Raw genomic sequence first — 27172 nt, 5'->3', positions numbered from 1 at the left:
ACAACCGAGGAGATCTTCAACACATAATCTGGGCATGCCCAAAGAAACAATATAACAATAACTGTTCGAAACCACAACAACCCAGTTTAATAATAAGAAATGAGGAGCAATGGGAGACCGTGCTGCTCAGCTCGGACCCGGATGTTCAAGCAAGAGTAGTCCAAATGGCTGAAGACGCCGCCGCGGCTCAGGGGCTGCCGGCCGCCGTCTAAAGGGGGGACGCGGGAGGCTTCTAGTCATTACTCCCTGCTCTAACCACATTTTGGGCAAAATAAAGTTATTTCTCTCTCTCTCTCTCATACCCGGTGATTCCCATATCGTAAACAACCAAACAAACGTGGTTGCCGCGTTGGAGCGGAGCGTTGCGCCCGTATTGAAGAACGTTCTTCAAGTCAACACAACACCTCGACTCAAGAGAGAAGATAGCACCGCCATCCCTCCACAGAAGTGGTCACTGAACTTCATGATCATTCACGGGAATTCTTCAGAATTGTCACGTCTTTATCACTCGAGAGGCGGCGCTGTGCTCAAGAAGGTGGAATTACAATAGGTACGAAGTGGTGAGAGGGCTTTGGAAAAGGGTGATGGTCCCTAGTTTGACTTTCGGCAATGCGGTCTTGTGCATGAGATCAGAGGTTTGAGCAAGGTTGGAAGTTAAGCAGCGAGGGGTAGGTAGACTGGCTCTGGGAGCACACGGAAATACACCAAATCAGGGGGTACAGGGTGACATGGGATGGACGTCATTCGAGGGCAGGGAAGCCAGCAGCAAGATAGAATTTGAGGAACGATTGAGAGAAATGGCAGAAAAGCGGTGGGCAAGGAGAGTTTTCAGTTATTTGTACATGAGGAATGTTCATACAAAATGGAGGAAGCTGACCAGAAAACTGTCAATGGAGGGGTGCAAACCAGGAAACAGCGGTTAAGAAAAAGGCTAAGGAAACAGAGAGGGGTCTGTGGAAAACAGGGATGCAGACGAAATCAGCACTGGAAACATACAGAACTTTCAAGCAAGAAATTGCCAAAGAAAATATCTATGATAATTCTAGGGGAAGCTCTTTGTTGTTTGAAGCCAGGAGTATTGCGGACTAAGATGTACTGAGTCAAGTACCAAGGTATAGACACGTTGTGCTGTGCGTGTGGAGAAGAAGAGGAAACGGCTGAACACCTCATACTTTTCTGTAAAGGGCTTAACCCTACAGTGCAAAGCAACGGGGCTGATTTTTTCAAAGCATTGGGGTTTAGGGACAGTGAAGGCAAAATAGACTTTAAGCGGGTAGAAATAACCAAACAGAGGTTATCTGATTGGTGGATAAAATCAAGGCAGGGGTGAAATTTCACCCACCACAAAGTACAAAATATGTTCATAGTCATGGCTAGGTGGCGTATGCCACCGCCCGATTTAAAGGGTTCAGCCTCATCCATCCATCCATCCATCCATCCATGGAGTAGAGGAAGAGCTTCGAGTCGAGGGCTGTTTGAGAATAGGGAAGTTAGTCCTCCAAAGCAAACGAAGGTGTCTCAGCCGATCACAAAGAATCTTCTTAAGGAAATCAAGGTGTCCCAACAGAACTCCAAAGACGAACCCGTGCTTACGCATTTATAAGGAACCTGCGACAGATCATCCCAAATTTTATTTTAAGAAACAATACAGGCTAGATATACCGGGTGTTCAAAATTAAGCTTTATGGGTTTCTTAAAATTAGGCACTGGGAGGCACGTGAAGACCACCTGCGCAAATAAGTTGTGTGGCCAGGGGGACACAAAGTGAGATAATTATTGTTGTCAGCAGCCGAATTAACTAAAATTGAATAATTAACTTTTTATTGACTGCAGTAAGTCTGTATGTTTGTATTCAAAAGTTAGAGGCAGTCGTGTTTCTACACAGTTTCACTCAATTGGAAGAATTCTTCTAGCATGTCTATGCTCCGAGATATCCAACTCCAAATTTTAATTGTCGTTCGCATGATTACGCATGCAAGAGAGTGAGGATCAGCGCAAAGCTCCTCCCTGATGTGACGCGGCTGTTGATTGCGGCGTTTAGTCTGACAACGCGGCGGAGGCATTAGCAAAGATAATAACTGTCCCCCTTCCCCTCACGGCTGGCGAAAAAAAAAAAAAATCGAAGAACCCGTAACCGCTGTCGTAACACGCGACCGCGCAGCCTGTAAAGATGGTGGCAGCTGCCATGCCGAGATAATAGACAGTTTTAGCAGAGCGCCGCTTACGCTCCGCTCCGCTCAGATTTCACGCTCTGAGATACTGCAGGGAACTGCGTAGATTTCGCATTTGATAAGCGCGGCTTGCCGAAACGCGAGCGACGCGCTATCAACTCGGCTGCAAAACGACGAAGAGGCCAAGTAGACACGCTGTCACGCTCCGCTCAGTCGGCTTTGTAGCGGAGCGAGGGATGCGATCTTCGTTCCGCTGACGGTATGAGCGTTGTGCGCAAGCGCACTAGCGTTCCCGCTAAGCGGTTGTGTGGCATTTGCTAGCATATGCCGGTCTGAGCGGTGCGAACAGCAAGCGCTCAGCTAAAACACTCTAATGGCGCGAGCGGAGAAGCCGAAGGGCAGTGCGCGTGCGTAATGGTGACTAGACGACCGGGCATGATCCTTGTTTGGGCAACGCAAATAAAGTGACTGCTGATTTCCAAGTATTGTAAGTTTTATTGAAATCAAAAGCAACAACTGCACCATCAACAGCAGAAACCTTTTTAGCTATGCTAACGAATAGTTCATACTGCCGCTTTAACGTTGGTGTTGTCATGCACAAATCTCATGACAACACTTCACCCATCAAGATGTCAATGCCCTAAAAATGTTCAAAATGCCTCCCTTCCCCAGCAGCGCAAAGCATAAACCGCTCTCGCGTCGAGTCGATAACTCTGCGCAGTAGAATTGAAAGTTGGAGTCGGATATCTCGGAGCACGAACCCGCTAGAATAATTCTTCCGACTGATACTATGTATAAACACGACTGCCTCTAAGTTTTCAATACAAACATACCCACTTACTGCAGTCGGCAAAAATAATTATTCAATTTTAGTTAATTAGGCTGCTCACAGCGATAATTATCATCTCAGTTTGTGCCCCTCCTGGCCACATAACTTATTTGCACAGGTGGTCTTCGCGTGCCTCCCAGTGCCTAATTTTAAGAAAACCATAAAGCTTAGTTTTGAACAACCTGTATTATCAGGCACAGCCGCCAAGCACATGGCTGTATTGGGTAACGTCCTTTTCCTATAAACTCGGAGAAACCGATCCCAGGCTTCGCTATGGGGCTTCTTCCTCTTTCTGGGATTTTACGTTCCAAAACCAGTTCTGATTATGAGGCACGCCGTAGTGGAAGACTCCGGATTAATTTTGACCTCCTGGGGTTCTTTAACGTGCACTACAACGCAAGCACGCGGGCGTTTTTGCATTTCGCCTCTATCGAAATGTGGCCGCCGCGGCCGGGATTCGATCGTGCGATCTCGTGCTCAGCAGCCTGAGCTGACTGAGCCACCACGGCGGGCTACAGGTGTTGCTCTAGCCGTATAAAACGCGGGTTTATCGTGAGCAGAAACGGTGAATTTCGGTAAATGATAAAGGCTACTATCATCATCATCGTCGTCATCATTGACAAAAGCTGACCCCCCCCTCAGAAAAAACCTGGATCCGCCCCTGGTGTGAATGGCAAGAAAATGAAGTGATGTGACTACCAAAATAACCAATACTTCAATTATTTGAACACTTCGAGTGCTTTAACCAGCAAAAAAAAAAAAAACATTAAAATTGCAAAGTATGATTTTTTTTTCGGAACGCAGGAATACCGAGAAGCTACAAGTTAAACATAGAATCGTAGCTCGGTTGACATAGTATAGCAGAAAAATATTTGAAGCTTCGAAGGTTCAGCAGATCGCCCGAAAAGAAAAAAAGAAAAAGAGAAAAACAAAACACTGTAAAGTTCTACCTTTTTGCAAAAAGCTTCGTGTTCAAGGTCAAAAACGTTGCTTTGGTGGTCGGCCTAAAAATATTTGTGATGCATCATTAGACCGGTCGAGCGATTGATGCAAACGAAAACATTACGCAGCTTGGAAGTGTTCTAAATATTGATGCAAACATTCGGATGTTGACGGAAAATGGGAACGTTTCTTCCACCGATGGAAATAAGAACGTTCCGCGACGGCGAAATTTTACGGTGACCAAACGGACTGACGTAGAATGAAACGAAGCAGTTTCAACTCATGGTCCCGATTCGGCTACGTCATCTTGGTATCTCAGCAGCAATCCGGTTGCCACAGGCACCGCAATGCCAGGGAGAGCTATGGGCAGACAGGTTCGAACGGCCCTCGAATGAACGCCAACGTAGAGCGTGTTGTCTGGCAGCCCGCTGGGTCCAATACAATAACGCGGGCAATGCTGGAAGAAAGCGTTCCAAGCACGAAATCGTTTTCTCGGCTCTGAGCGCGGGGAGGAAATGCGTCCGGCTTCCTCGGCTGCTGTCGTGCGAGTAAGCCGGCTTTTTCTCCCTGTCATCGAGGGACGCAATAGGTGTGCGCTCGTGAACGGTATAGTGTTGGATCTCACCGAGTTCGCATCGAGTAATCGTTGTAAAAGTGAAAAAAAAGAGAGAGAAATAGCATGACTGTGCGCTCATTACAAGAAGCGTAAAATGCGGTATAGCGTGCAAGGATATAGTTTATGTCAGTGCCTGTGTGGTTTGGTCTTTTCTTAATTCTGTGATCCGTCTTTCACGTTTGTGCTGTAGTCCAAAATGCGCGCATGTGCGCACGCACGCACGCACACGCACGCACAGTGGCGTAGCCAGTAATTATTTTCAAGGGTGAATGGGGGGGCAACAATTTTGACCACAGACAGAAACAGTGAGGGCAGAGCACGCACGCACGCACACGCACGCTTAGAAGACCACGATAGCCGCGGGTATGTTCGGCGATCCTCGAGGCCAATCTCATATAACAAATCAGGCCTCTATTTTTCCATGCGTCATCGTAAAAATCCAGAACAGGTGGTGTGGTGTGCGCAGGTCAGTTTCGTAATTTATTACAGCATCCGCGAAGTAGCGTACAATAACATAATGGTGCATCCATCATGCAATCGAAGTGACGATAACATTCGCCAAGTTTCCGATGCAGCTAGCTCGTCCTACGCGAGAGCAATAACGTGGCAACTGACACGTCTATGAAAGCGACAACAAGCAATTTAGTACGGATGAACGTTGTTTCGGGATGCCCGCGAATGCTGGTAGCAACTCAAGGACACTGCCAACTTTGCATTTGACAGGTGCGGCCTGACGTTCCTCGCGACAGTGGCTCTACGACGTCTCCAACACTCGCTATTCGCGAACGCACAACCTGAATGAATCATGCGTGTGATGATGATTATTATTATTATTGCGATAGGAATTATATGGACACTCAAAGTGGATTTCTGGCGTCGGCGTCGCCGTGAGGTTCCGTATGACGTCAACGGCGATGAAATCGTCGCCGCGCGCCGTATGCTGTATGTGCGAGTGAAAGTGCGCGAGGGACGCGCGCTTTCACGGGGAGCGAACGCACGGCGGAGAGCTCCCTGCTCCCTGAAGGGCTGCAGAATGGAGCGTCTCTTTCCTCCTTTACAATCACCATATATAGAGAGCAAACGCGACTTTTTCCGACGCGCGAAAGGCCGTGGGTGGACGGGAGGGAGGGAGGGGAGGCGACGTTTCGCTGCGGCACCAAATGCGTAATTATATAAAATGAGTGAGTACGAACTTTATTGAGGTCCTGAGGAGAAAGAATTAAAGCGGGGCAAGAGGCCCCGCCAATCAATCCGGTAGCTCCACCCAGGTCGGGGCCGGTAGACAGAGTCCTTCGGCGACGGCCCGGGCCCTCTGGACAGCCTTGAGCTGAGCGATGAGCTCTGTACTTCTGAGCGCTGAGTCCCAGGAGGACTGGTCAGGAAAGTCCGTGCCCGCGTTGGCAGGGCAGAGCCAGAGCATGTGTTCGAAGTTGTTGTATTCGTGGCCGCAGTGTGGGCATGCAGTAGGAAGGTCAGGGTTGATCCTGCTTAGTGTTGTTGGTGTAATGTATGTCCTAGTCTGCAACTGTCTGTAAGTGACGGCCTGTGCTTTTTTGAGGTTTTGGTGAGGAGGAGGAAAAATTCTTCGTGCTAACCTATGATTTGAAGTGATTTCGGGGTATGATACGAGCGGGTCTTTGTTGTCTAGATCCCTGCAGGCTGGGTTGAAGCGAGGGGGCGGACCGCAGACGCGGAATGTGAGTTCTCGCGCCAGTTGGTGTGCCCGCTCGTTCGGATTACAGTCAGGAGGTCCGGAAATGTTGCCCATGTGGACCGGGAACCATGTGACGTGTGGGGACGTGAGATTGTCTCCTCCCGGTTCTTGGAAGATTTTGTTGACAACCGTAGCTGCTTTCCTAGAGACGAGGGCCGCCGAGAAGGTTCTGATGGCTGTTCTTGAGTCCGAGTAAATGACGGAGGCTTCTTTGCAGCTTCGAAGGGCCACCGCGATGGCCATTTCTTCTGCTTCGTGAGTGAAGTTGGTAACCACCGTGGCTGCGTTGATGAGTGAGCCATGGGCGTCCACCACAGAGACCGCATGCGCCTCAATTCCAATATCTGGCCGCGTCAACGAAGAGTACTTGCGTTCCGTTACGCTTGATGTTGTCAAGGATCGCCTTCGCTCTCGCTTTTCTCCGCCCTTCGTTGTGGGTCGGGTGTATGTTTCTTGGTATTGGATCAACGGTTATTGACCTCTTGGCATTTGTGCATAGTTGCGACCTCTCTGGTGGCATGAAGAGGGGCTGTATGTCTGCTTCTTGTAATATCTCGATGCCCGCCTTTGTGACTGAGAGCCGACTAATTTGGGCGGTTCGCTGTGCGTCAAAGAGTTCTGTTGCCGTGTTGTGTAGCCCCAATTGAAGGAGTCGTTCCGTGCTAGTGTTTCTAGGGAGGCTTAGGACCTTTTTCAATCCTGTTCTGATTAGTGTGTCGATTTTGTTCAGCTCCGTCTTCTTCCAGTTGAGGAAGGGGGCGGCGTAGGTTAAGTGGCTGATGAGGAAGGCGTGAAATGCTTTCATGAGGTTGTCCTCTTTCAGTCCGTCCCTTTTGCTGGCGACCCTTAATAATTATATAAAAACGTTGTGAGGCGAGAAGGTAGTAAAGACTTCCGACGCTGCTCGACGAGCGTCCCGTTCTGATCTCGTCGAAAACCTCTGAGCCGCCCCCAGAGGCCCTGGCAACAGTCACCGCCGCGCGCGTTCGGTGTGAACGCGGGCAAAACGGCGACGGTGTCGACAACAGTTCTGCGCGTTGCTGGTGCTGCTGCGTGTCCAAGTTTATACAGCTGATGAAAATACTATCCTTGCTCCGTATAACTCTCTGCTAATTCTATCGCAATTGATGCTTCGCCTTTCGCGTGAAATAACGACATTTTTTATTGGCATCCCCTCTAAGACGGGGCGGTGACAAATATTCATCTAGCCTGTTTGAGGTACTCAGGTATGCCATACATCTGAGGATACATGCTTTTCATTCTAGCATATTTCTAACATTTTTTCTCTTCCTCAAAACTTCTCTATCTACCTTGTACCGCTACCTATATCTGTAACGGATCCGGTCGTATCAATCCCTTCCCCGCTTCTTTTCCACCAATACTCTAAACATCTCTTGCTTATCTCGAATGCTGACTGGTTGATGCTTCCGTCTATGCACTTTAAACCCAAGCGCTTCTGGAAGATGTACGCTACCAACTCTTCTCCCTGGGTGAATCCCTTCGCATTCCATTAGAATGTGCTGAGTGGTCTGCGGATATTTGCTGCAGCATGCACATGCCTCATCTTGTTGTGAATATTTGCTCCAGTATGCATTTGTCCTTAGGCAACCAGCTCGAGCCTCAAATAGCAAGGCACTGCCCTTTGTGTTATTGTACAGATCATTCTCTTCTAATTTCTTTCTTCTCATTCTTGTAAATCTCAGTGGTCGTCATTGTTTCCATTTTTTGCATCCAATTCACTGCATCTGTTTCTTCCACTTTCTTCTTGGTGACTCCCGGCTGTCTATTTACACTTTCGATTATCCTGTACTTGGTTGCCAACTTTCTTGACCTCTTCCTCCATTCTGTGTCCGCGCTTTTCAGATACAGGTACTTGTGCACGTTACCCGCACATTTACTTTGATCCATGCTCCTTAGCATTTCTTCAAAACGAATTTTGCTCTGCGCTTCTCTGAATTCAAACGAGGCCCAACCCATGTCACCCTGCACAACCTCATTTGTGGTTTTACCGTGGGCTCCCAAAGTCAACCGGCCAACCGATATTTGGTTAACTTCCAACCCCGACAAGATATCCGATTTTAAGCCCAGAATGGCATTTGGGAACATTATCGCTGGCACCATTACTCCTTTCCAGATTCCACATACCATATCATATTTATTGCGGCCCCAAAGTGCTCTGTTTCATTATTGCTGCAACCTGCTTCCCCTTTATTTTCAGATTATCTTGATGGGTGCTTGAGTAAGTCTTTCCTTCGTTTATGTACACGCCGATGTACTTATGTTGCTTTACTATGGGTATGACTTGCTGTTGAATTGCGAAAACGTAATTACTCGTCTCTTCATTAAAGATAATAATTCCCGATTTCTCTGTGCTGGCCTAGATTTGTCGCTGCGTTGCCACAGATATTCTCAAGTTTCCGTAAACCTCTTGTATTGTCCGCTAGTAGCACTATGTCGTCCGCATACATCAGTCCAGGGACTTTCTGTCGCATCATTTGTCCATTACGCATGCAGGATAAATCAAACCATGATTCGCTGTTTTCCAGTCGTCTTTCTGTGCCCGTAACATAAAGCGTGAACAACAATGGAGACAGAGGACATTCTTGCTTCAGTCCTTGGTGAATTCCCACCACTTGATTACCTTTGCGACCTTCCCATACAACTTGCACTCGGTTGTCTCTATATCTCTCTAGCAGCTACACGAAATCGCCATCTATATGCCTTCGTGCTTAAGAATATGCCATCCTGTCCACGTTGTCGCCGGAGAGAGCCACCGCCCCCTGGCGACCACCTCTTGCCGTCTATAGTTTGTTCAATTCACTTTAGGGGCAAGAAGTGAAAAAGCAGCGCGAAGTTCCCACTTCGCGCTGCGCCGGAAGCTTCGAGAAGGCGCGTCGGCACACTGCCCAGCGCTTCTCGCGCGTTTCATCTTTCGCGGTCAGAGTGACCTTATGAAAAACTTATTAACACGAAGCTTGTTTGCCGACCTCCTGGGGCGAGACGCGTACGTCGCTGAATTTCTTATGGGCCTGATATGCTTTGGCGTCGAATATACATGGCGCGAGCCTTATACATGGCTCGAGCCTGGGTGCTGAGCGGAGTTCAAGGTCTCGCTTTGGCACCGTTTTGCTATGATCACGGTCCACAGGAGAAGCAACTGAAAAGCAAGGAGGGCAACCGTACCCGTGACGTTCACTTTGACCCTGTGCACAAGGGGAGGGTGCGAAACGAAGGGAGGCTTTCGACGGGGGCGCACCGACCTAGGATCTGAGGTTTTTTCCGTGTTTGTGTGTATTAGCTTTAAAAAAAAAAAAAAAAAACCGTGGGCAGCTTGCACTAGTGGTGCAAGGCTGGAGTAAACAGCGGAGCTGGTGATCGCCCTAGATTTTTCCAGGTTTTACTAGGCTTGCCTAAGTTTTGCTAGCAAATGCTAAGTACTGCTAGGCACGGTTAGAGTGTACTAGAACATAGCACGGTATTCCGAATCGGCTCGCCGCCGACGCGTAAATTCTCGCGTGGCCGCGCGACGCGCTTCAACATGAGCGGCTTCTTCTTCCAGATCTTTGGTCGTCCCATGTCAAGGCTACTCGCCACAGAGTCAACGAGAGTTCTGCCATAGAGAAAGAAATTCAACAAGACACTCGGCAAAAACAGGAAACACGTCACCATACGTCACGCTGTACTTTTGACACCGAACGTTAGCTGCCGCGAGCATCGAAAAAAAAAAAAAAACAGTGAACTTCAGTTAACAGGCATAGATTTATTTTTTGAATTATTTTCCGCGAAAACTAAAACGTTTTGCGTATAAATGAACTTAAGCTTTGCGACTTATTTTCCTTGCCTTACCTAGCCACAGGTCAATGACGCGCCAGATACATGCTTCATCCGCCAGACACTCCCCCGTAGCCAGCGAGTGCGGCCGCGCGCGCGTTTGAGCGCTCGCCCGCGGCGACCCGTCTGCCCCCCCCCCCCCCCCCTTTTTTTTTTTATTGCGATAGCAATTATATGGACACTCAAAAGCAGATTTCTGCCGTCGGCGTCGCCGTCGCCGTCGCCGTGAGGTTCCGTATGACGTCAATGGAGATGAAATCGTCGCCGCGCGCCGAACGCTGTATGTGCGATTGAAAGGGCGCGAGGGACGCGCGCTTTCACGGGGAGTGAACGCACGGCGGAGAACAAACGCGCGTTCTGCGCTGTGCTCCCTTAAGGGCTGCAGAAGTAGGCGTCTCTTTCATCCTTTACAATCACCATATATGTAGAGCAAACGCGCCTTCTTCTGACGCACGAAAGGCCGTGGGGGGGGGGGGGGGGGGGGGGCAGGGAAGGGAGGCGACGCTTAGCTGCGGCACCAAGTGCCTATTTATATCAGAGGCTCCGGCAACAGTCACCAACGCCGCACGCATTTCGTGCGAACGCGGGCAAAACGCCGACGGCGTCGACAACAGTGCTGTGTGTTGCCGGTGCTGCTGCATGTCCAAGTTTGTACAGCGGATAAAACTACTATCCTTACTCCGTATAGCTCTCTACTAAGTTGCTATCGCAATTGATGCTTCGCCTTTCGGGTGAAACTGCGACAACTTTTTTTAAAGTAGTCTGGTTTATTGGGTTCCCGGCGTATTGTTGCGTTCCTTCTGCACTGGGACAAGACACCACTGCACTATTGGACTACGGCAAGGTGAGAAATCTTGTTTCACAGTCTACGACGCAATTAGGCTTACGGCACGGGACCGAGACTTAAGACGCAGTTAGCGAAAAACAGCTCGGCCATCCTGGCGCAGTTAATTTGAGTTAATGAATCGTTCTGAGACATGTTTCCGACGCTTCCTAGGGGATTATGGTAACTTATTTCGGTTTTTGAGCCACACTGGCCGCACAGGGCGCCGTGACGCAGTTAGTGATAAGCAGCTCGGCCGTGGTGCGTAGTCTAGTGCATCTTGCTAGGAGAAGTTTGTGCCGCTTTCTCTGACGCCAGACATTACTGAAAAGTAATTTCGTTACTTTCTGGGGTACTTTTGAGGCACGCTGGCCACACAGCGCGCTGTGACGCAGTTAGCGATAAGCAGCTCGGCCGTGGTGATAAAGTTAGTTTGGCGTGTAATGAATCTTAGAGGGACAAGTCTGTGACGTTTTTTGTGGCTCCGCAACATATACCTTCTTTCGGTAATCACGCCTGTCGAAAACGCGATGGGCGATTGCCAAGAGTGATAACATGGGGTGTGCTGCTGGCGCCAGCAGAACGCGCGAAAGATAACGCGGACGAACATATCAGAAACTTGTCATTCGAAAATTCCGTCTTCTAAAGGACTGAAAAAAGGCATTGCACCCACGCATTTGTCTTGAGTGCCTGTTGCGTCCGTCTCTACGTATGTAGCGTACCGTCGCGTCGCCCGAGGCCAAGTTTTGGAAACGCGAAGGCGCCCGTGTATTTGTGCTGCCAAAGTGCAGGAAATAATGCCCGGAAATGGGGAACGCTTGGAAATCAGATGTTTTTCATATTTTATGGTATTGTTTGGGATGAGTCGGGTATTTTCTACGCCATGTATGTAAAAGCGAATTGCTTTTGTTTGTAATGCCGCCCATTCACCGCTTTCGCACGTTTCGCCTCTACACGCAGTATTCCTATGTCTAAATACCAAAATGACACATGCTGTAACATGCTGTTACGTGCTTGTAAATGTAACATGCTTGAAATTTACTTTTTTTCAGCTGGTGCCGTCCCGTGGAGCTTCATACAGGAACTACTGCCTTACCTGCTGGGGTCACAACGTTGGATGAACGCACAAAAAGCGCGGAACGAGCTTTGATATAAAGCAAAATAAATATTTCCTGATTGCACAAAAGGTCTTGCGTCTACTTTGTGAAATTGCACGTGGCACAGATTCGATGGGACTTTACGAGATCGTTCGCAATAATTTTTACTAAATAATAAACCGATTCTGCACGAAGAGCAAAAAAAAAAAAAAGTGGGGGGGGGGGGGGGCGTGCTAGCTTGCGTTCTATTATTTGAACGCAGCCTTCGTGCTAGCTTGCGTTCAAAATACGCGCGCCCAAAACCGAAACCGGAAGTGATTGACGCCGACCGCTTGGCACGCTGCAGTCAATTCGGCCGCTGGGCCCTATGGGAGTGTCCCCTCTTGTTGAATTCCTTTCTCTGTGGTTCTGCTGCCGTCGCGGCGGCTCCGAGCGTTATCTTCCCGGTGACGTCACGGCGAAGCTGCACCTCCACACTTGCCGGGGCGTGGCTGGTCGAAACCTGCCGAGCCGCCGCCAGAGGCGCCTGCTGCAGTTACGGACACCGCGCGCGTTCGGCGCTAATGCGCTAATTCAATATATATATATATATATATATATATATATATATATATATATATATATGGAGAGAGCCAGATCTGCGGTTTGCCCCCACACCCCCCACTCGAGAAATAGTTGGTACGCCTCTGGCTGCGACTGGTAGAACAGGAAGGACTGGGTCTAGAAGTGACGTCGTTGCCAGTGCATCGGCAGTATAAAAAAAGAAAAAGAAAAGAAAACGCTCTATGACCGCTAGTGTTGAGCATAGGGCGAGTTCATTTTCAAACTGGTACTGGGCAACAAGGAAAACAGCCAATAGAAAAGAACACAGTGCTGACTTGGAACTGATTTTATTGTGCAACATCATGTGGGTGGAGTATATAGGCCAGACTGGTCGCCGCCTCAATGAAAGGCTAAAAAAAAATTGTTGTAACGTGCACACAGCAATTCAGGGACATACAGGGCGTTTCACTTAAAGTGGGCCAAACTTTAAAAATATGCAAATGCTACGTAGCTGGCCAGAACCAAGGTATTGTTGTTTGCCGTCGATTGGAGATACTCAGATTAAATTTTGCATTCCGCCTAAATACATAATTAGCCTTAATTAATTGATCAACTTATCAGATATTATAATTAGATTAAAAGTGTCGATGACACAATTGTAGAGCAACATGAAAAACTGCCGATACAGCTTTCTGTTGCTCAATACGTGCTACATGAAAATGCTTTTTCGAAGCCTGCGAATGCACGCAATGGGCCTCGAGCGGCCAGTCGCGCGGAAATATTGCGTGTATTCGCGGGCTTCTTTCACGAAACAGCCTAAGAATCACCGCAAGGAACAGTCTAATACCCCTGTCAAGCGGGCAAGTTAAGTGCACTTACGGGGAGTGCACTTCAGGACCTTCAGTGACGCTTTAGTCTACGCGGTTCTAAACGGGAAAACAGAGTGCACTCGCACTGAAAAAAAAATGGCGGCAGACTACGAGCGGTTTTGTGACGATGTAGTTAAAAAAGTATTTCTAAAAAGGGATTGTCTTACGTTGTATTATTATTGCGATAGCAATTATATGGACACTTCAACCGGATTTCTGCCGTCGGCGTCGCCGTCGCCGTGAGGTTCCGTACAGATAAAATCTTCGCCGCGCGCCGTATGCCCGAGCGGAAGCGTGCGGGGACGCGCGCTATCACGGAGACCGAACGCACTCAATCTCCGACGCGCAAGCAAGGAAGCGGGAAGCCAGCGCCGGAGGGAGCGGGGGGGGGGGGGGTGCGCACTTCTACTCTGCCAACAACCTCGCTCGTCGCTCGCCCGCACCGTCTCTTATCTCCACACGGCTCTGACCTTTCTATGCGCTGTGCATTCGCCGCTCAGTTTCCGTTGAAGCGATAGAGCGACCGCACGCACCTTCGCCCACTACGGCGTATGCGCTTGCTGCCAGCGTTTTGACAGTCATTGTCTGCAGTCATTCAGTGTGATCTATTCATGTTTGTTTGTGCGCGCTCACACCACGCTTGTTCATTCAGTTAGTAATAGTCGGGCCACATTTTCTACGCACGCTACACATGCAATGCTGCCCGGATCGGCAGTGCAGCGCTACAGGTGTGTCCCTTCGCATGCGCTGCCCACGGGAAGCGCTTCTCATCAACACCACCGTTTCACACGTGCCTTCTCGTGGTCATCGAGTCTCTCTTCATGTCGGTCTACTTACGCCGCAGCACACCTGCTTACTGAATCAGCTCATGTTTACTACAATTCATATTGCTACCAAAGCCGCTCACCTTACTTCGTATGACATTGCTGTGTTGCTATCGCATTCATTGCTTCGCCCTTAGGGCGAAACTGTGACATTTTTTTAATTAAGACAAGCTTAATCTGTTTTTTCAGCAAAAAAAAACGAAAATATTTTTTATTGAAGAGTGTGGCAAGTCAATGCCGGCCAAGAAAAATGCCTAGCCAATCCAGAACGACATAGCGGCGTGCGACGAGGCGGCACTTGATCCTGCTCGAACAGAATATGAACGCGTTTTAGGCTATTATTTGTGCGCAAGAGCTGTTCAACCACTCAAATGAACTTCTGTGTCCTTTTTTTATGCATTACATTTTATACCATTGAAACCGCTGGCGACGAGGCTACGCACTCGGCCAGCGAAGTGCGTTCCGTGAACACACTTCGACCGGAGTTCACTCTGTAGCGAGTGACACTCCACTTGCGACGTTTAGATTGCTCAAAGAGCACTTAAACCGAGTGACACTCTCCGTAAGTGCACTTAAATTGCCCGCTTGACAGGGGTATAATGCTTACTGCGCACAGTTATCGCGTTACTGGTTCGCGCGTTACGGGCTAAACTGTAACTTATTTTCTTTACGTCATCTTTAATCATTTCCTTGTTCTCTTTATTTAATTTAAAGCCTTTCTGTATAGTGTCTTGTGACCTCTTTTAATTATCAGCGACCAAGGTTTTTCTTCCGATTAGAATCAATATATTCTTTTCCGGACGTAGCTAGCTCTTGCCACCACCTCATGGCCAATGCGTCTTCTATAGTCTTATACTCCCCAACTTGACCACAGAATCCGCGCCGTTTCTTACCGTTCTTCAAATTCTGTCTTCTTCAAGTCTACTCCCTTGTCATGCCTGACATTCATGTCAGCACGATCATTTCAGTGACTTAACATTTTATTTTTGCTTAAAATTTCGCGCGCGGATAAGTTGCTCAGTGTTCTAAGTTAGTCAAAAATGGAGAATACAGGAGACCTTGTGTCAATTGGTTGGCGGCACAGTGCAAAGCTTATTTCCAAGACGAATACGTGCTCAGACGTGAACACCCGCGCAAAAGCAAGGCCACAAACGATCTAGGCAAGCCCTTAAAGGCGAATTGCGTCCCAGTTTTGCCGCCTGATCACTGCTCCTCTGTAGGACGAAGGTGAATGCCGCCAGTCCTGCGGAATTCATCCTATGGCTTAAATCTTGAGAATTCCATCTGTCCATCTTCTACTCCTCTGCGGTGCTTTCTTTCATTCGGCACCCATTTTCTCACTATAAGAGACCACTGGTCATCTGTTCTAGGCGTTACATGACCTGATCAACTCCACATCTTCAAATCAACCTCAACTGTAGCACATCAGTTACCCGCGCGTGATGATGATGGCGATTTCTATTAGCGTCCACTTTGAAACGTGGCGACGACAAATGGTCACTTAGCCTGCTGCTTGATCTAATATTTGTAGTCTCGCATTTTGCCTATCTCTGCTTGACCTTTTGTCTCCTCTTTAAAACATTTATATCTATATTGTAACGACTGCGCTTGTATCACCCTGCTTTTTTTCCCGCCAGTACACTCTAAACGTCTGTTGCTTACCTCGACTGCTGACCAGGCTTTGAATCCCAGCGCTTCTGGATACTGGTCTCGCCTGGCGAAACGCTTGGCGTTCACTTACGCTGAGTCGTTCTGCTGCAGCAGAGGCACATGCTTGGTCCTGCGGCGAATATTTGTTCCGGCATGTTTTTGTCCTCAGGTGGGCCAGTTCGGGGCCTCAGACAGCAAGGCACTGTGTTGTCGTACACGTATAAATCCGTGCTGCCACCTGGTGCGCAGGCCACCTGAACCGGAGCAACTGCAATGACCTGTGGGTGCACCACAAGGTGCGCACTTCGGGCACCTACCAGATCGACGTGGACGGCGAGGGTCCCCTGAGGCCCATCTGGGTCGACTGCGAGATGGGAGATGGCCGCGAGCTGTTCCAGGTGCTCACCATCGTGCACCACGACCTCGAGGAGACGCTGCAGGTGCGCGGCAAGGAGCCGCCCGGCTCGTACTCGCGCAACGTCACCTACGGGGACGCCACCGAGCGACACCTGACGAGACTCATCGACAGCATGTTCTCCTGCCAGCAGCTCGTCCGCTGGGACTGCAAGGGCGCCATGTTCGGATTCTGGTACCCGCCCGGACTCGACAGCTGGTGCGCGCTCTCTCTCTCTCTCACTCGCTGTGCCGGCCTCGCCCAAGGCGCCGTAGATATGCATGCTTCTGTACGAGCGGGGAGAGTGTCCCCTCGAGATGCTGAGTATAAAAAGTTCACGCAGGTGGGTTGGCCGAAACTGGCAGGACCAGTTCTACTGGGGCGGCGCCGAGACGGACAGCCGCAGCTGTGGCTGCCACCCGTACTGCCTGCGCACGCGGCGCAACTCGACGTGCAACTGCGACGCTAACATCAAGCAGATGTGGCTGGAGGACGCCGGTCTGCTGCTGGACGCCCGGCGGCTGCCCGTGCTGCAGCTGCGCTTCGGCGACACCGGCGAGGCCAACGAGGCCGGCAAGCACACGCTCGGGCCGCTCGTCTGCCGAGCGACGGGTCACGTGGGTGAGTGAGTGAGTGAGTGAGTGAGTGAGTGAGTGAGTGAGTGAGTGAGTGAGTGAGTGAGTGAGTGAGTGAGTGAGTGAGTGAGTGAGTGAATGAATAAACTTTTATCGGGTCCACCAAAACGCGATAAAGCGCGCACCCGGCTAATCCCACGACGGGACCGACAGGTCTAGCCTGCATCACGCAGTAACCGAGTTCTGACATCCGTTCGTGCACCTCGTCCATCGGAAAGCGGCACAAAAGCAAGCGCTCGGAAATCTGTTTCGCTTTTCTCGCTCGTTTCGACCACCACCGATCTTCGCGCGCCATGGGTGAGTCGGTCTGCCTGGCCGTGTTTACGGTCGACCACCTATCGCCTTCGCCCAATGCAGCGCGCCGGAATTGGACGTATCGCGTCTACTTTCTGTTTTGTCACATTCGTGAGGAGTTCCACGTGTTCTGGGAGTATACGCGCAACGGCGCTGACGTAACCCGTTACGGGTGGCGAGCAGCACGAATGTTGGTGCTGCGGATGGCCAAAACGGGTCGTTGGCGAAGAGCTGAGTCACCTTGTCTTTGAGGTAACTCTCAGCGCACAGGCGCTCTTTCTTGTTGATGCGCAGGAAGATTAATCATACTGACTTATGAATGTGTCAAAGGGGGCAGCCGTTATGGGAGAACACGATCCTGGCCTGCGTTGAGCAGCGGAATGATCGAAAGACCAGGAGAGCAGCATTAAATCAGTAAAAATGGATTACTGTGTCTTTCATGGGGCACTTGGGCAAATGTTTCAGTATCAGGGCAGCAAAATCCACTTATAATAAGCATTAAAGCGTCTAGCCGACAAAGCGACATGAGAATGTCGCCGCTTCTTTTCCAGATGCTGCGACACGGTGTTCGCATTATGACACGTCTATAGCTCTATCCAAAATCCTGATCCATTATAGCGGCGCTTCCGTTGGCGCGCCGAAGTGCGTTTCGTCAATGTATGTCACGTCCACACAATGCTGGTCTTTATCGCCATTGTCGGGCTCGCTTCTATAGACGCAATGCACGCGGGGGCGGTGATAAAATCTTAAATAGCATCCACGTGCGCCGTTAAAGTAGAAAACTAAGCGGAGCCCGAAAAGAAGGCTTCTGAAGCCGCACAACAAAACTTGATGGCTGATACGCGAGGCGATATGTAGTAAGTGATACGCGAAATGAGGTAATTGGAAGTAAAACCCCTATATTTATAAAAGTAGCGCCATCCACTTCCCTCCTCCTCCGTTCCACTATCGCGCTCGGCGCGACCAGCGCGATCGAGGCGCGATATCGACAGTGGCGCCGCCTGCGTCGGGCCTGCCGTGGCAGACGACAGCTAACGCGCTACCAGAGGAAATCCGAGGAAAACTTCGATCGCGCCCTGCGGAGACGTTTTTGAGGCGCGATTTTGCTTCGTCAGTCAGTAACTGGTCTTAATAATGCCGTTTTGGAAGTAGCAACGCGACGATGCGAGACGGCGCAAATATCAAGTGTGCAGCAAGCGTTTGCGCACGCCGGATGGTAAACAAAAAATGTGGTTGATCCCTCTTATATAGGAATCGGTATAGAACACGAAAGTGAAACGTGTCTTCACAGAAGTAGTGTAATGTTTATTGCACATTGATATATAATGTCTATTGGTGTTTTGTGGCTAAAGCGCCCTTAGACGTTGATGCACCCACGCTGACGCCTGGTGGCACGTCTCCTCCATCACGACTACCAACGTCGATGACCATGAGCAACCGTCGTGCATATGGAAGCTGCACTACGCTGCACACGCTAGCACAACGCGAAAGACGAAGCACGTAACTGACACACTAATACAACGCGCAAGACAAAGCACGTAACTGAATCGTCACCGAGTCAAATCAGCGCGTACAGCGCGTCGTAATTGCAGCCTCCGCGATCAACTTCAGAAACATTTTCAGAGCTAATTGCAAAGGCCACGCTCCGCTGTGCTGAGTACGGTGAACGCCACTACCAACGCCACCTAGGTGGCGTTGGTAGTGCTTCTTGATGCCAGCGTCCCTTCGAATGCTGGCATCGAGACGTCGTAGTGGTGAGACCACCGAAGCGTTCACTGTCGGTGCGCGTTAGTGTCATAATGCAGTACTTCTCTTTTCTGCTCGTAGGCGGCGGCACCGCCCCGAACAAGAGCGCGGGTACACGGAGGAGTGTTAGATATATAAGGCGCGTCTGTGTAGCTCTCTGCAAATGCGTTGTGGCGCAATGGGTTAAACGCTCGGCGATCTATCGTCGCGGACCGAGAGGTCGTGGGTTCGATTCCCAAATTTTGCATGTTTGTTGAACTTTTTCTTCTGGTTTCTTTCTTTGTATTATGTTCTATGACGTATTTCCGTGACGGAAATACGTCAGTGAAGTCTTGGTGGACCCCGGCATAAAACACTTTCGTGTTAAAAAAAGCCTTTTGCCCTCGCCTTGTCGGTTGCGGCAACTTAAGGCGCAGCAGCATTGGCCAATGGGGGAGCGAAGAGGCTGGGGCGACAGGAGGCGGCTAAGAGAGGGCGAGGAGGAAGCGCCGGGGTGAGCGTGGTTTCGGCAAGATCTAAGAATGGCGCTACTTTTATAAATATAGGGACTTTAATTGGAAGGCCACAGTAGCGCCACAAGCACACTAGCGAACAAAAAGAAAACACGCTGAGGCGTTGGTCACGTGACAAAGAGAAAGAAAGAAAGCGTGTGCGTCGTCTTTGTGTCCTTTCACAGCACCTCTGGGTCCGACTTAACCGCAACTCAAAGGGGTGTACTGGTTGCACTGTGTACAAATCTGGACGGGAGGGGGGTCCGCCCATTTATTCGCAAAAGCATAAGCCCCTATGCGACGCAAAGAGAAGTGAAATGTGGGCAGTTTGATAAACATGGGAGAAGCGCCAGCGGGCTGAGCCGGTTAAGAAGACACCGCGTTGCGTCTGCCTTCTAGCACATTAAGAAAGCAGACGACGGAAAAACGTATTATTGTTGCTATTGGCCGCACACAGGCATTCCTGACACAGATTCACGCGCAGAACTTCGCAGAATGTACGTGCCAGAGTTAATGACTTTGGCAGCATGCATAATTAAAACTTGCGTGCGTACTGGTATCTCATTTGTAGTGCTGACGAGGGCCTGGAACATGCAATTTGTATTTGCAGACGCCTTGCAACATCAGAGACAGCCTTCAAGACGTGCTCCACGACACGCCCCTAGAGCAGTGGGACGTCCTGTAGGATATAGCGGTGTTCTTCCCCTGTCTTGCAGGCTTCTAAGTCGCTGCAAGCATTCCTGCGGTATATACAGACATGAATGGGGCTCAAGCAACCTTAGTTTACGTGCTAGTATGCTTTGACATGGGCGTTTACGTTACTTTTTTTTTTCTCTCACTGTCAGTCTTTTATCCTTCATCATACATTACACACGGGGAAATACAAGCCCTATATTCTACCAGAAGACTGTTAAAGTATTGTTGTGCTTTTTTGCGATCCACCTGACTCACTGAACGCCTATATAGTACTTCCTGTTTTTGTTTCTTGTTTTTTTTTTAACCTCATCTTCTCTTCTTTCTAACCCCATTTTCCCTAACCCACATGTAGGGTAACAAACCAGAGACCTAGGTGCTTCTTGTTCTGTCTCCCTGTGCCAAGGTTGTCGTCGTCGGCTAACCTCTCTCCACTATCAGTAAACCTTCTTTCTCTCTCTCTCTCAAGAGTCGGCGTGGACTGCACAGGCAAATTAGGTGTGTGAAGTCAGTTCATTTGCAAATATGCCAAAAATAAAAGAAATATGTATAGCTTTTCAGTTATTTTCGTGTTTCGGCCTCTCGTAGATATCGGGTCTATCCAATGACCACAAGAACGAAGGCTATGAACGGAGTTACAATGTCGGTGTGTTTCTTCGTAAGAAAAACGCCGATCCGTGCCGTGCTCGTCAGAACAATACTTTGCCCTTCTTTTTCGTGCCTTAAAAACACAGAACATTTACAAGGGGCACCTTACTCCCTCGCCGCCTCCTGAAGACGCGTTGAACATAATCCTGTGGCCCAGGAACTTTCTTGAACTAAACGAAATCTCGGAGCAGCGCGCTCATTGGTCAGGTTCGAATTAGGGGAACTGAAAGAACTGTGACGGGCCAGTGGCTGCGCTTTAGCCGGTGCCTCTCGTTGGCAGACGTGTTCCGCGGCAGCTTCGTGGCGCCGGTGACGATCACGAGCTCGGGCTACCCGTCGTCGTACCCGCCGCCGTTCCACCGCTACCTGTGGACCGTGTCCGTGGAGCCCGGCGACGTGATGGAGCTGGTGTTCCTCGAGTACGACGTGCTGCACTGGGGCGCGTACACGGCCGTGCCGGGCTGCCGCAGCGTGGTGCGCGTGTCGGCGTCGCGCCACTCGGACGGCGCCCGGTTCGCCATCGAACGCCAGGACACGGCGCCGCCCTACTTCGTCACCGACGGCTCGCGCACCCACGTCAACCTGACGCTCACCACCTGCAACCAGATCATGAAGAAGCAGCTCACCAAGCGGGGCTTCATGGCCGAATTCAGGAGGGCCGGTGCGTCTGCGAGCGCGTGCTTTGCTATATACCTATACAGGCTGGTGTCCCAACCATATCATGCACCAAGATTTAAAGATATGCAAATGCCACGTAGCTGGGCAATGTTGCTTGCCGTCGCTTGGAGATACTCAGATTATCTTTTTTTGCATGCCGCCTAATTACGTAATTAGTCTTAATTAATTTATCAACTTCTCAAATATTATAATTCGATGAAAAGTGTCAATGAGAAAAACATAAAAAACTCCCGGTACAGCTTTCTGTCACTCAATACGTGCTACATGAACGTGTTTTTCCGATCGTGAAAGAAGCCCGCGAATACATGCAACATTGCTTCGAGCGCGGCCAGTCGCGCGACATTCGTTACTCCGGGACCAGACATCCAAAACGAAATAAGCAAACGCTAAAAGGCGGAGCAACTAGAACGCGGAGGAACCCCGCACATTCAGCTCGTTATATACATGCATGTCTCCTGAGTAATCTGTTGTTCTTTTCTGCGTACATCTGTGCAGCACTGTGTATGAATAAAGTGCAAGAGACATATTACATAAATGTGATACGAACTCTTGGGCGCAGTTAACGTAGCTTTTAGTTTGTAAAACATTTTTGTGATTGAACGCCCACCTTCGCTGGCAGCGTGCTCCCGGCACTGGGCCAATATTCGCAAGACATTTCTCACAAGAGTTTTATGAGAAAACGCGCCCGTCAAAAGTGATGGCGCCCACTGTAATTAGCGCGTGTCCATGAGATGCGGTTGAGCGATAAGCTATTCGACTCTCGGTTTATAAAATTTAATTTGGTGTGGCTGACGCCGCAGTGTTGATTAGCCACAGGAGCACGGAATACTTGACAGCTGTTGCAGAAATTGCAGTGAAGCGTCTCTTCTGTCAATGTTATCGCCACATGATACCGCCCCAGCAGAGTTCGTGTACATGCTGCTTGTGAAAACAGTAAACAGTGAATGGTGAAAATGATAAATTCTATTATAACATAAGTTTCTGCGAACCTTTGTGGGGAAGTGGGGAGGTGTGGCAGTGCAGCCCCTCAGCTGAAGGCCTTCTCAAAGTCTCCAGTGGTATTCCCAGACGAGTGGTCTACTTGACGGCTCCAGTATCAGCAAGCAACAACCTACGGGGGTTTCTTGCAAATAGCAATCTCATTATTATGCATTGAAATGTAGATTTTTATTAACTCTATGTAGTGTTTGATGCCAGAACTAATTGAAAAATGGCATTTGTATCTTATTCGTATTGTGTGTTTGTCTATTTTACATTGTACAATTAACTCTTGCTTGACGCGGGTGCATATGAGTCGCCATTGTCCTGGTTTAGTTTGTTTTTTCTATTGTTTACTTTTTTGGTAAACAATAGTACAATTTAGTACCTTATTAATTTTTTAAGACTTAGTGTGTTTGCATGTTTGTGGCGTGTGTATGCGTATTTATCAACTGTGTATCGGTATAGCTGGTTCTAATGTAGCCTACCTTTTCATTAGGACGCAGTTATTAAAACAACAGCAAAAGCGAGCAAATGCACTTGGAAATCCTTCGGAGCCTACAGAGGTCCGTTTTCAAGTGACGCTGTCATCCGTGCATGCTTACTAAAACCGGGCATAGATGTGCTAAAGTTTCTTCTTCTTGTATGTAGTGTTTTTTTTTTCAGCCGCCACGCACTACTCTACTAGCACCTGCAGGTCCGCACTGAGAGTTGCTCTCCTTCCGTGTATGGCTTCGCGGTGGCGCCAATAAGCGCTGGCTCTTCGGCGGGGAAAGCCTTTATCTGTGTCTCGCGTCACCGCCTTCGACTGTATGGACCTTGTAGCGACAACGAAGAGGATGATTAAACTTGATGAGTAAATTGGCTATTGTTGAATACTAAGTATCTTAACGTGAGTGGAGGCCCGGTAAGCCAGAGTGAACGCGAAGTTAGAAGAGCGACCAAATTCCTATAAAGTTGTCAAGGAATGCTAAACCAGTGTCTAATCCGATTTATTGCTTCTTTTAAGAGTCATTTTAAGTTGCGCCCTGTAAAATAATCACGCCGCGTTCTTGATCAAAGCGCTCGATCAAAATGCCTTCATACTATTGCGAAATTGGAGCAACGTCAAGTGCTGAAAAAATAGGCTCAGTATGCTCAAATCGTGAAAAATTCACAATGATGCGAACCACTCGCTTTTGTGGTAAATGTAACTTCTGTATGTTAATGTACGAGGTCGTTCCGCATACTAAAAGCAATACCTAACACTAGAAGAAACAACTGAGCTATCATTTTCAAGTTCTGCTGTAATGCGTACGGTAAAAATCTGGATGAAATGCCTACTGTTTTCGACAATTTAACTTTGCGATGTGCTCGTCCAACAATAAGTGCGGTAAGTAGTTGAAAGTTCGACAGCGCCCATACAAATTAAAAAGACTTTTCGGCTCAGCCTTGTTCACAATCCTCCTGTGTGGCAGCCCAAACGTGTTTTTATTTGTAAATTTTATGGTCGGCGTTCAATTTTCGACTCCAATACGCCATTTCTTCTCCCGACCAGACGGGTTTCCGTCAACCTCTTACTTTCACAGTAAGTACTATGGAAAATTACCCCAAGGCTTTTCACGGCGGCCACAGTGGGAATCGGCTCGAAGATATCTTAGAGATAGCGAAGAGCTGTCTGCCAACGTTGATTGAACAGTGCTTTTTAGTTTTCTCAGTATTCAAAGCGGGCTCACTTTTGACCATTCATAAAGCCTTCATTATGACGCACTTTTTCTTTTATAAAATACTATAAGACCTGTTCACGGATTAATAGCGTGTATGTCACAGAAGAAAAAGATAATAAACGTTCTGAAATTGATATTACGCAGCTCCTATCGCATCCTCGATTGCAAAGTTTTGCTTCATTGATCCTGTGTTTCCAGGTCAAATAATATGCTTTTTATTGACTTCTCTTTTTTAAAAGACCTTCCACGGAGAGAGGATCTTGGAAGCCGAGATTCTGGTGCAGCAAAGCAGAAGTGAAAGGAACGATTGAGAGAAATCGATAACCAACAATAGGTGTTGCACGCTCGTAAAATCGCATGATGTTCGCGTAGAGACCACAAGACATCAGCAGCGGAGATGCAAACCGAGGACACGACGAGAAATCACAATAAATAGGCACGCACATTTTTGCACCATCAAAGTAATACCGTATGCCTTCACTAACGCGACGTATTATTTTATTTAATGGATGTTGTCTTGGAGATGTCGGCGCCTTTAACTAGAGCCGGCTACTCCTTCTCACTTAGAAATGAGATAATTTATTTATTTATTTATTTATTTATTTATTTATTTATTTATTTATTTATTTATTTATTTATTTATTTATTTATTTATTTATTTATTTATTTATTTATTTATTTATTATACCCTCAGGGCCAATGGCATTACAGAGGGGAGTGGGAAATTGAACAAAAGTTATGCATAACAGCAGCAGCAAACAACCCAAAATATAGTAGTATACTTATATAATTTTAGCGGATCACAAACCAGAGTACATAAATATTATTTCTAGTTATTCAAACTAGTTAATTCAACGCACATAGACAGCGTAAACCAAGATACATTAGGTACATAAATAATCACGAATGCACAATTCATGGTAAGAAAAACATTCAAACAATAGTTATAAACAACGGGAAAACAAGAATACTCAAACCGAAATGTCGCGTAAAGTTTGTTTAAAACGGTTAGTATCATTTATGGAGGCAACAGTTGCGGGAAGGTGATTCCACTCATCAGATGTCTGCGGGACGAATGAGTGTAAGAAGGATCTGCAAGATGGAATACCAACTTTGTGTTGGTGATCAAGCCGGGAAGATATGTAATGTGGTATCGAAAGAAGGTTCGTTTCGTAACACAGGGTGATGATATATCTTTTGAAAAAGGAAGAGCCGCAAATGTTTACGCCGTGATGCTAAATCACATATAAAAATCACATATAATCACCCTCAAATTTAAATTCTTATACATAAGTGAAACACTCAGTCTTAACTCCTTGTTACGCACACAGGAACACGAAGTCCAGTCTCATAACTTCACTAAAGTCAAGGCACGTAAAAAACATGGAATAAGTTCACACGAAAGCACATGTGAATCATGTCACTCTTCAACCACGAGCTGAAATCTTCCCTATAGTATATGCCGCAGTACGCCTGGTGTTATAAACTGTCCCGATGAGACGTTGTTCACATGTGTTTGTCCAGCTGATCGTCCGCTGCAACATTTCCAGTGATATTGCAGTGGCCAAGTGTTGCTTTTTTTTTTTTTTTTTTCAAGCAAATCACCTCTGAACGATCATTTCAGAGTGTGCCGGGTGCGAAGCAGGGTTCGGCATCAACGGCTCGCAGACGGTCTGCAGTGCGCCGTGTGGCATCATCTCTTCGTACGGGTGCGTGTACACTTTTTGTTTTCTCTCTCTGTCTCTCCCAGACAACCGTCAACTGCCGCACGGAGAGACTCTTCCTGTGCGGGGACAATGGGATCGAGTAATCAGCCGTCGTTTATCTCGCCAATCAGTGACGGTCGCGCCCACCTCTGACTTTGGGCAACATGCCAGATTATCTAGGCCAAACAGCCCTGTTCTTTTTTGACTCCCGCGATACGCTCGCTGCTCTGGCTTCGTGTTTTCTACAGCGCGAGCAAGTCGACGCGCCTCAAGGACCCGCTGGGCGTTGTTCAGATGTCGACATGTTGTACGTGTTTTAGCACGCGCTAAAATGCAGCGCAGTCTTCTCTGCGCCTATATACATGCCATGGATTCTTTATGAATTTATTTATAAGCGTTAAACATACCATAAGGGACATGTATCGCTCTTCCAGCCCAAAGTCAAGTTGCGAGAAAATCGAGAAAATGAAGTCGTTTACTGTCAGCTGCGCTATCTTCGGTTTCTGATAAGTTTTATGCGTTTTGTAATCGTTTATTAGGTGCATACAAAACGCCACTCCTTCGGTTATCTGGTCATCAATGGGCACGGGACATGCGCGTGCGTGTGTATATATACCTGTATACAGGGTGTTTCACTTAACTTTAGCCAAACATTAAAAATATGCAAATGCCACGTACCTAGACAGAACCAAGGTAATGTTGTTTTCCGTCGCTTAGAGATACTCAGATTATTTTTTGCATTGCGCCTAATTAGATCATTATTCCTAATTAATTAATAATCAACTTCTCAATTATTATAGTTATATGAAAAGTGTAAATGAGAAGATTGTAGAGCAACATGAGAAACTCCCGATACAGCTTTCTGTTGCTCAATCCGTGCTACATAAAAGTGTTTTTCCGAGCGTGAAAGATGCCCGCGAATACATGCAAACGCCCTCGAGCGGCCAGTGGGCAACAGACAATGAAGCCAAGGAAAGCATCGGGGAAATTAAGTGTGGTTGAAATTGGAATGTAGAAAATGATGAAGAAAAAGGTAATGAAAGGGGACGAAAAGTTAACTTGTCGCCGGCGGGAACCCAGCCCGCAACCTCCGCATTACGCGTGCGTTGCACTACCAATTGCGCTGCGGCGACGCCCATGAATTCGTCCAATAACTTGGGTATTTATGTTTACTAGATCTACCCTAAGAGTGTCAGCCAGCGCCACTCAGAACCATGGTGGGCGGATGCGGAACATCCTGTTTAGCTCGATGGCGTCACGTAACACGTGGTCTTGGGAGAGCAGGCGCGTGGCT

General features: G+C 48.3%; 1 protein-coding gene across 1 annotated transcript in view; it reads left to right on the top strand.

Annotated features, from left to right (window-relative positions):
- The window catches only part of LOC119456531 (uncharacterized), a 258483-nt gene that overhangs the window by 67037 nt on the left and 164274 nt on the right, over nucleotides 1–27172 (top strand). Inside the window, exons 3-6 of the mRNA XM_049669942.1 lie at nucleotides 16159–16522; nucleotides 16647–16924; nucleotides 21091–21471; nucleotides 25797–25881. Coding sequence (XP_049525899.1) covers nucleotides 16159–16522; nucleotides 16647–16924; nucleotides 21091–21471; nucleotides 25797–25881 — 1108 coding nt within the window. The remainder of the gene's footprint in view (nucleotides 1–16158; nucleotides 16523–16646; nucleotides 16925–21090; nucleotides 21472–25796; nucleotides 25882–27172) is intronic.

This window comes from Dermacentor silvarum, chromosome 6, assembly GCF_013339745.2.
Source record: "Dermacentor silvarum isolate Dsil-2018 chromosome 6, BIME_Dsil_1.4, whole genome shotgun sequence".
NCBI lineage: Eukaryota > Metazoa > Arthropoda > Arachnida > Ixodida > Ixodidae > Dermacentor > Dermacentor silvarum.
This window is presented reverse-complemented; position numbering and strand designations above follow the sequence as displayed.